We start from the raw sequence: 10,907 nt of genomic DNA, 5'->3' as shown, positions 1-10,907 counted from the left end.
TAATGAGAAAGATGTCTCATTTATAACCCGAAGATATCTCTAAAGAGATCTTAGTCATTAAATCTATTTTGGACTAAAAAAAATCATGTTCACTCAAACATCCACCCGAACAAATCCTAAGACTAAGGCAATTTATATCAAGCATAAAAATTATAATTACAAAAGTCGAATCCATAACTATCGTATTTATCTAAACTCATACAAATTGCCTTGGAGTTGCTCAACCACCACCCTTAAATGTCCTGCCCGCCACCAATTGAACGTAGTAATTAGCTTCCCCAAAGGAAAAGGGGCAAAGCAAGTCCGCATCCCAAAGACATGGGATGCGGACAATTCGTAACCGTGGGGGCCCGGGGGACCTTCTTGTTCCCTCTTTTTAAGGGGGTCTTCACATCTACATAATGCCAAGCATTCAAGTTATGGAGCGAATCATGGAAACAAGCAATATTTTAATGATGTACATGCTTTTAAATTATTTAATTTATTTATTACTTTTTTTTTAAAAAAAAAAATGCAAATATTGAGTTTATATACATTGTTACATACACTAATTTTAAATCCTGACAAAAAAATAAATACCGTCATACACCAACTCTCACGTGGACTAGACTTTCTTTTCAAACTCGGAATTTTTTTTAAAATCCATTTGTTCATCCATTAATTCTCCAGGCTTGGCACATGAATTTATATTTAATATTTCCTCAAGCCATTTCTGGTGTGTTTGGTAGAAGATTGTGTAGTAAATTTTTGGTTTGAATAGTAATAAAAAATGTTTGATATGTTTTAAAATAAATAGAAGTTTTGAATTTTTTGTTTGAAAAAATAAAAAAATAAAATATTTTGTAATAATTTTTTTGTTTAAATAATAATAAAAAGTAATTAATATAATATAAAAAATAAAAATATTAAATACTTTTAACTTTTTTTAAACAAAAGAATTGGAACCTTTGCTTTGCCAACATAAATTCACGGAATCAGCTAACTTTTCATAAAGTACAGAAATTCTCATTGGCGTTCTAACACTGCATGAACTTGACTTTCCCCACTTTGGTGGCAAAGAATCTCCCTGGTCCCCCTACTCAATAATTATTGTGGAAATATTCCAAAAGAAATTTAAAAAAACTAATTCAGTTTTCACTTGTATAATTAAGAAACAAGCTAAGAAAAAAAAAAAAAAAAAATCTCTCAAGTAAACTCAGTTTTCATCGATCTCTCTACATTGGAGTACAAATCACGCTTAAATAAACTTGTGGATGTGTATGACTAGATCAAGCCTATGAAATCAGAATTAGAACTTGAATTTATGTGCAAATGAGTATATAAAAGGAAAAGAATGGTAAACAAGAAGGTTGAAACCTTTAAAGTAAAGCTTATAGCTAGCAAAAGGGACTCATAAGTAATGGAATAATTATAACAAAACCTTTTTCACGGGTTGCTAGCTAATAGCTGTTAAAGTACTGATGGAATAATTTCATGAAATTGAATTCAAAGTTTGACCCAGACTTGACAGCTGCTCCTCCAGAAACAGTTTTAACTAGAAAGTTCTTTCTGCGTTCAAAAAATCATTAGAAACCATTCACTCAAGCTCTACAACCATGGCCAGAACCCTCCCAAAAGGCACTCCCATCTTCCTCATTCTGTTCACCATCTTCTCCTTCTCAACCTCTGCCGCCGGCGGCGGCTTCTCAAAGATCTTATCTCCGGCGAAACTTGGGCTCAAGCGAGAGAAGCTGAGCCACCTCCACTTCTACTTCCACGACATCGTCGGCGGGAGAAACCCAACGGCCGTGAGAGTTGCGGAGGCCGCCATGACGAACACGTCCTTCACGGGTTTTGGCGCTGTGGTGATGATGGACGACCCATTGACCGTACGGCCTGAGGTGAGCTCCAAAGTGGTGGGAAGAGCGCAAGGGATATACGCATCTGCTGCACAAACTGAGTTTGGGTTCTTAATGGTGCTCAACTTTGCTTTCATGGAGGGTAAGTATAATGGCAGCACTCTCAGTGTATTGGGGCGTAACACTGTCTTTTCGGCGGTGAGAGAGTTGCCGATCGTCGGCGGGAGCGGGCTTTTCCGGTTCGCACGTGGGTATGCTCATGCCCGGACACACACGTTTGACATCGGAACCGGAGATGCTGTCGTGGAGTACAATGTGTATGTCTTCCATTACTGATGGATGTATGTTTCTTTGCCTTTTATGGTTAATACTTTGAATTATTTGCGTCATTTTTAAGGGTGCTTTGAGAAATAAAAGACGTTGGGTTTCTCATTTTAGGATATATAATGTTGATATTGTACGGGTGAGATTTTTTCTCTGTTGAGTTCTTGTGGTTGTGGGACTAAAAATTAATGAGACAAAACATCCTCTCCATCGAGGGAAGGAGCCAGGAACTCGATCGGGAAGGTGCCAAACCATTTTTTTTTTTTTTTTTTTAGGTTCTTAGGATTTTTTATTTTATTTTTATTTTTTACTTAAGACTACCCTAACTATAATCATTAATTTTTATTATTAAATAACAACTAAATAACTATAATTTCTTATAAAACCAAATGCACAGTCTCCAAGAAGCAGCTCGATTGGTTGTGAACCACGCTTCATGAAATATAAGTCACTAGTTCGAATCTTTCATCCACATCCCTTGTGTGGACATGTCAAAAAACCAAATGTACAAACTTTTCAAGATGTGTTTTTGATAACCTACTTTTTTTTTTTTCTTTTTTTTTTCTTTTTTTTAATCCTAAAAAACTGATTATTTTATTTTATTTTTTTAACATTTACAAATAATTTTCTTAATTTTTTATTCAAATAAAATTCAAAACTCATTTTATTCGCATCAACTCACTTTTATGTCTTATCAATCTATTTATTTCTCATTTCTATACTACTAGCGTGTTTGCTTGTGGTAGCCCCATAGAAGTTACAAAATTTTTATACAATTAGGGCATATAGGTTTTAATGGGTAACGACCAAAAGATTTATTGGGCAAAATTTTTATTCAATTAAGACTTCTAGGTTTGGATGGACAAAGGCCAAAAGATTTATTGAATGGGCCAAAAGAATTAGTGAATAGGACCAAAATATTTATTGGGTAAGGCCAATAAACTGAAAGTAAAAATTTTACATATAATATATTTTTTTTTCTAAGGAATTGGGGGCCTTGGCCTATACTGGCCCCCTCTCATCGTCTCCATCTCTCCATTTCTAGCTAGTATCTATTAGTAAAGATTTAAAATTTGTGTATTTAAAGGTGTGGATGATGTTATATTATTTAAATTTTTTAAAAGATGTATTAATTGATATGATATACACATTTAGAATATAAATGAAATAAATTCTATCAATTTAAAATAAGAGAAATGTTAGGTTTACAAAATATTACAAAAAAAAAAAAAAATGGTGAAAGTCCACATACTCTCTTCAAACTATCACTCAATTGACAATGTTTTCTTCAAACTTTTAATTGTGACAATGTTTCCTCCAAACTACCAAAAATTGTCAATGTTCTCTCCAATGACAAAACTACCCTTAGTAAAATAAAAACAAAAAATACTAAAACTTATAGAAAAAACATAAAACTTGAAAAATAAAAATAAAAATTCCAAAGGGTGGCAAATTTAAAATTAAAAAAAAAAAATCATTTTTATAAAAAAAAAAATTGATTTTATTTTTTAATAAAAATTAATTAAATAAGAATTTTCGTTTTAAAAAAATTGACAATTTTCGTTTTCTAAAACAATTTTTTTAAAAAAATAAAAATTTCCATTTAAAAAAAAAAAATTTTAAAAAAATAATTCTTTAAAAAAAATATTTTTTTTTTAATTTTTTTTTTATAAAAAAGCGTCATTTTTAAATTAACATTTTTTTTAAAAAAAAAATTATTATTATTTTTTTTTTAATTTATAGGAGTATTTTTGTCTTATTGAAAAATATAGGGGCATTTTTATTTTTTTGTTGGCCTTAAGGGGGACATTACCAATATTTTGATAGTTTGGGGGTATTGTCACAATTAAAACTTTAGGGGATGTGGACTTTTATCAAAAAAAAAAATTGTTACAAAGTAATATGACACAATATGATTGAAAAGAAGATAAATTCAAATTTTGATAAATTCAATTATATTTTATTACATTAATTTAAATGATATATATATATTCTGTGAGCCTACATTTTTGAAAGAATCCTATATATTCCCAGAGTTTATGGTCTCTTGATTGTGGGCAGTTAAATAAGTAGTCCTACAAAGGAAATAGAGGATTTTGGATCATATATATCTCTGAGAACCATCATAGATATAATTTTTGGATTTTACATCACTTGGCATTTATCACTTAAAAGAGTTAACAGAACAGGAGAATAACACTAATAAGAAAGTCATTGTACTACTCAGATTTTTAGATTTCATGCAATACGGAATTCATTACGCTTTCTTTTTTATCTGTTCATTTTAAATGAACAATCTAATTCGTGCCAACATTAATGCAAAAGGATAAAAAGCAGGTTTGAGCTATCTCAAGCCAAATGAGATAGCTCAGCCACTGCCAAAATACCTATCTAAGGTTGAACCATCCCATCGTCAAAGGGAGTGTTTTTGCCAGCCATCAAAATCACCTCAACCCGCATTGTTTTTGTTTTTATTTTTTTGGCATTGCTAACACAATTTGGATTATTATAAAAAATAAAAATAAATAATAAATAATAATGCTATATCTTCATGTCAATTTCACACTAAAGTAGTGTGTTTTAAATCACTTCTATGTCAACAACTAAAAAAACCTTCTAATGAGGCCAATCAAATATATTATAGGCGTCATGAGTAGAGTTAAAAAAAAAAAAAAATGATGGAAGTTTTGTATTAATGCATTCCTGTTCATTATTCCGTTCTGTTTCATTATTGGCTTTCACTTGAGCACTAGCTCTACCACCGTTGACGCTCCACCTTGGCCAAAATCCTCCCAAAAGCCACTCCCAACTTCCTCATTCTGTTCACTATCTTCTCCTTCTCAACCTTTGCCACTGCCACCGGCTTCTCAAGAACCTTATCTCCGGCGAAACTTGGGTTCAAGCAAGAGAAGTTGAGCCACCTCCACTTCTACTTCCACGACACCTTTAGTGGGTGAAACCCAACGGCCGTGGTAGTTGCGGTGGCCCCCACGACGAACGCGTCTTTGACCCGCTTTGGTGGCGTGGTGATGATTGACGACCCATTGACCGTCCAGCCTGAGCCGAGCTCCAAACTCGTCGGAAGAGCGCAAGGAATATATGCATCTACTTCGCAAACTGAGGTGGGGTTGTTAATGGTGTTGAACTTTGCTTTCATGGAGGGTAAGTATAATGGTAGCTCTCTCAATGTATTGGCGCGTAATTGTATATTCTTATAGAGGTGAAGATGGAGGACGTGTCTCCTAGAGTCATGATTCAAGAACAACACGTGGCAGAAGGGAGTCAAAGTGGAATCATGGGTGAAGATACAAGTGGCGGCTGAGACACGTTGGGAATTAAAGAGGTGTCTTGCTCATAAAGCAAACCCTTCTAATTAGGAAAATAAGGGATTTCATGTCCCAGTAGGAAAAGGACTTCATGTCCCAGTAGGCAAAGGATTTCCTGTCCTAGTAGGAGACGTAGGACTACCATATGTTTCAATTTACTCACTGTATTCTATCTATATAAGGAGGAAAGGTGATTTATAAAATTATGAAAAAAATTATTATACAACTCTTGTAGTTGCTTGGGAGGCTAGGGTACCTCGAATACCCCTTTCTATCTATCACCATAGGTAAACTCAAGAAACCAACTCTTGCAGTTTTGCCGGTATCTCGACCCATAACACGTTCACAATCACAATCCTATAACAATTTGGTATCAGAGCCAAGTTGTGAGATGACAGACCAAAGACTAGAGCGCGTAGAGAAGGAGTTGAGTTCATTGAGCACCATGGAGGAATGCATTGTTAAACGCATGGAGGAGATGATGGCTGCCATGTGCAACCAATTTCAAAACTCTCGTACTGAAAATCTATCAGGTGATGCAAGTTCATCCAAGAACAAATCTGTCAAAGGCCATACTAACCGGACTGATTCTAATTCGGTGATCCTAAAATTAGCCAAACTAAATTTTCCCCGGTATGATGGATCCGAAGACCCAACCAGTTGGGTTTGTAGAGTGGAACAATTCTTTGAATTTCAGAAGCAGCAGAAGAGGAAAAATTGGCATTGGCAGCGTACCATCTTGAAGGAGAGGCCCAACTATGGTACCAACTTTTTAAGGAAAGCGAAGAAGACTTCTCATGGGAGGCGATGAAGAAAAGGCTCCATGTTCGGTATGGACCCACACAATTCGAAGACTTCTTTGGGGATTTAACTAAGCTGCACCAAATTGGTACTGTTCGTGAGTACCAAAGCCAATATGAAAGATTGCTAAGTAGGGCTGGACGACTGTCCATAACCCAGCAAGTAGGGGGCTTCGTTAGTGGGCTTAAGGAGCATATACGTGCTGAGGTCCAAGCCTCAAGGCCATCATCTTTAATTGAAGCAGTTGTTTTAGCAAGACTGTTCGAAGCAATGTCCAATGCCCAACGGAGAACCACAAATTTTTCTGACGTAAGAAGGACCACGAATCCATCTAATTTTCCACCCCTTCCCTCCGCAAATTTATCTAGGAACCGTTCCCCAATAATCAAGAGATTGAGCCCTGAAGAACTGAAAGACAAGAGACAGAGGTCTCTGCTTCAGCTGTGATGACAAATTTTCTCCAGGCCATAGATGCAAGAAATTATTCTTGATTGAAGAAGTGTATGCAGAGGAAAAAGAGATCCAGTTCGAAGGAGGAGCGAATGAGCACGAGTATGATGAAGAATATGCAATTCCAGAAATTTCTCTTCACGCTATCACTAGAGTTAAAAAACCGCAAACTATGCGTATTAAGGGGGTCATCCAGAAAACACGAGTGATGATGTTAGCTGATATGGGAAACACCCACAATTTTCTAAATATTGAACTCGCTGCACGGCTGGGCGGCTGGGCATACAACCCGACAAGAACACAAAATTTGAAGTTATGGTGGCTAACGGTGAAAAATTTGCTAGCAAAGGAAAGTGTCAGAATGTTCATGTTTATCTTGGAGGTACTCTTTTTGTGCTTGAATTTTACCTTCTTGATTTAAGTGGGTATGATTCTATTCTTGGAGCCCAGTGGTTGAGGACCCTTGGTCCCATCCTTTGGGATTTTCCCAACTACAAATGACCTTCCAGTGGCAAGGGCATGAGGTCACCTTATGGGGCACGACTTCCCCTAAAAATAAGTTTATTGAGGGACCTCAAGTGGGGAAAGAATTGAGGCGGCAGCAAGGGGGGTTCTTCCTCCAATTATTAGCTGTCCATATGGGGGTAGAACAACAAGGCCAATCCGTGACAGATCCCAAGTTGCACTAGTTGCTTGAGAGTTTTCAAGAATTATTTTCAGAACCACATGAACTCCCTCCGGCAAGAACCCATGATCACAAGATACCGCTTCTAGAAGGAGCAGGTCCAGTGAATGTGCGTACTTACAGGTACCCACATTATCAAAAGAATGAAATTGAAAAGATGATTGTGGAACTACTCAACAACGGGGTTATACGCACCGGCACTAGTCCCTACTCTTCACCCGTTCTTTTGGTGAAAAAACAAGATGGATCTTGGCGATTATGTGTAGATTACTGAGCCCTTAACTGGATCATCGTCAAGGATAAATTCCCCATTCTGGTAATTGATGAATTGTTGGATGAGCTTCATGGGGCCCAGTACTTCTCCAAATTGGATCTACGCTTGGGGTATCACCAAATACGAATGTACACAAAAGATGTGGAGAAAACAGCATTTCGAATCCACCATGGGCATTACGAATTTCTGGTAATGCCGTTTGGCCTTACTAACACCCCATCCACATTCCAATCATTGATGAACGAGATATTTCGTGAAGTCAACCGTAAGTTCGTCCTTGTCTTCCTTGATGATATCTTAATTTATAGTAAATCATGGGTGGAACATTTGAGTCATTTAACTATTGTTTTTAATATATTGAGGGCTAACCGGTTGTATGTGAAGAGAAGTAAATGTAATCTTGGCCAGCAGAGCGTTAATTACTTAGGGCATATTATTGAGCGGAATGGAGTCGCCATGGATCCTGAAAAAATCAAAGCAATGTTGGAATGGCCAAAACCCTCCACCATCAAGGCCCTTCGTGGCTTCTTGGGACTCACAAGGTACTATCGTAAGTTTATCCAAAACTACGGTTCTATTGCACGATCTTTAACATGGCTCCTAAAGAAGGACTCTTTCAAGTGGACTGATGAGGCAGAGCAAGCTTTCTTGCAACTCAAATGTGCCATGACTCAAGCACCGGTGCTAGCGTTGCCTGATTTTTCCAAAACATTTATCATTGAATGTGATGCTTCGGGAGTGGGGCTTGGAGCCGTATTAATGCAAGATCGTCGGCCTATTGCTTACTTTAGCCAAGCGCTTCATGGTAAAAATCTTAATCTCTCTACATATGAAAAAGAGATGTTGGCTCTTGTCACGGCCATCCAAAAATGGCGTCCTTATTTACTGGGTCAAAGGTTCGTAGTCCGAACGGATCATCGGAGCCTCAAATATCTATGGGATCAAACCATTGTCACATAGGCACAACAAAAATGGCTAATCAAACTGGTGGGATATGATTTCACCATCGAATATAAGAAGGGTCATGAAAATGCTGCAGCAGATGCATTATCTAGACAAATGGAAGGTACATTAGCGGCTATATCTATGCCAGTGCCGCATTGGGTTGAACCAATCCAACTTGAAATTCAACAGGATCTCACGCTGCAAGCATTAGTGCAGAAAATTTTGCAAGGTGAGGCAGTAGGTCTTTGGCAATTCCACTCAGGTCTCATTTACTTTAAGAACCGGGTGTAAATCAAACCAGATTCAGCTTTAGCCCCAGCCATCATAGCCGAGTTCCACAACAACACACATGAAGGTTATCAAAAAGGGCTCCAACGGATTCGGTCAGTATTCTATTGGCCCGGTATGAAGAAACAACTCAAGGATTTTATCCAACATTGTGACACTTGCCAAAGGCACAAGACAGATAACACTAAACCTGCAGGGCTGCTCCAACCTTTGCTGATTCCGACACAAATCTGGTTGGACATTTCGATGGACTTCATCGATGGCCTACCCAATTCTTATGGCAAAACCACAATCTTTGTGGTGGTTGACTTCACTCCAATAAAACATCCATATACGGCACCTCAAGTTGCTCATATTTTTTTTGAGGAGATTTTTCGCCTACATGGGATTCCCACTTTCATAGTATGCGATAGAGATCCTACCTTCACAAGTCTCTTTTGGCGCGAGCTCTTTCATCTCAATGGAACCAAATTCAAGTTTAGCTCGGCCTACCACCCACAAACGGATGGACAAACAGAGGTGGTAAATCGAACAATTGAAATGTATCTCCGATGTTTCACAAGTTCAGCTCCAAAGCAGTGGGTTAAATGGTTGCCTTAGGTAGAATTTTGCTATAATACTGGGTTTCATTCGGCTACCAAGCGAACTCCCTTTGAGATTGTTTATGGTCGCTGCCCACCTTCTCTTTTATCATACATTCCGGGCACCACATGTCTAGCAGCAGTGGAAGAGGCTCTTGTTGCTCGTGATAATATTCTACGAGAGGTGCGTCATTAGTTACTAGGAGCTCAGAATCGCATGAAGCAAATATATGATAAGAGACACACTGAGAAGGAGTTCTCACCGGGGGAGTGGGTTTACTTGCGTCTCCATGGTTATCGGCAACATTCTGTGGCCCGAAGGTTTAATCAAAAATTATCCCCAAAGTTTTATGGTCCCTATCGTATTATTGACAAAATTGGATCGATAGCCTATCGCTTGGCGCTCCCTCCTAAGTCTAAAATCCATGATGTCTTCCATGTTTCCGTCCTTATGAAATGGGTGGGTGAGGGTAATCCAATTCAGGATCATTTACCTACAATTGATATGGGAGATGAGTTGCCTGTGCCCCAAGCTATTCTGGAACATCGAACTCGTCAAGGGCATACATAAATACTTGTTCATTGGCAAGGACGATCTCCTGCAGAGGCCACCTGGGAATCCATAACTGATTTTTAGCTTCGATATCCATTTTTTACCCTTGAGGACAACGGTAATTTTAAGGGAGAAGGAGTGTTACAGACCTATATTCCTATAAAGGTGAAGATGGAGGACGTGTCTCCTAGAGTCATGATTCAAGAACAACACGTGGTAGAAGGGAGTCAAAGTGGAATCATGGATGAAGATACAAGTGGCGCCTGAGACACGTTGGGAATTAAAGATGTGTCTTGCTCATAAAGCAAACCCTTCTAATTAGGAAAATAAGGGATTTCATGTCCCAGTAGGAAAAGGACTTCATGTCCCAGTAGGTAAATGATTTCTTGTCCTAGTAGGAGACGTAAGACTACCATATGTTTCAAAATTTTGGAAAAATATATATATATATATATATATATATTTTCAAAATAAAAATGCTTGAAGCATATGCTGGAGATTGAATGTGCCAATCGGTCAATTTTATGAACTTTTATATGTAATATGGCTTATTTAATATTTATGTTTTTAGAGTAGAATGATCATGACGTTTCATTGCAATAATGGTAACTAAATTAATATTGTTCTCGCGATTTGAGAAATAAAATAATCTTTCTCACAAAATATTGATCATGGGTCCAAATGATTTGTAAAATATACTTGTTTATTTGATTAAATTAATACCCATGTCATCTCCAGCAATAGTTGAGAAATTGGTGAAGGATTTTTTTTTTAAAATTTGGACCATTTGATGAAATCTAACGGTCTAAATCTCGCTATGTGTCCCTTTCAAAAAAATCAAA

General features: G+C 37.3%; 1 protein-coding gene across 1 annotated transcript; it reads left to right on the top strand.

Moving 5' to 3' along the window:
* The first annotated feature begins 1,494 nt into the window (after nucleotides 1-1,494).
* LOC132192302 (dirigent protein 22-like) lies at nucleotides 1,495-2,310 on the top strand. The gene has a single exon (XM_059607589.1). It carries the CDS (start codon nucleotides 1,596-1,598, stop codon nucleotides 2,172-2,174), a length of 579 nt encoding a protein of 192 aa, XP_059463572.1. The 5' UTR covers nucleotides 1,495-1,595; the 3' UTR covers nucleotides 2,175-2,310.
* Nucleotides 2,311-10,907: the final 8,597 nt, after the last annotated feature.

Source organism: Corylus avellana, chromosome ca9 (genome assembly GCF_901000735.1).
Source record: "Corylus avellana chromosome ca9, CavTom2PMs-1.0".
Taxonomy (NCBI): domain Eukaryota; kingdom Viridiplantae; phylum Streptophyta; class Magnoliopsida; order Fagales; family Betulaceae; genus Corylus; species Corylus avellana.
The sequence above is the reverse complement of the archived record's forward strand: the minus strand, read 5'-3'. Positions and strand labels throughout refer to the sequence as shown.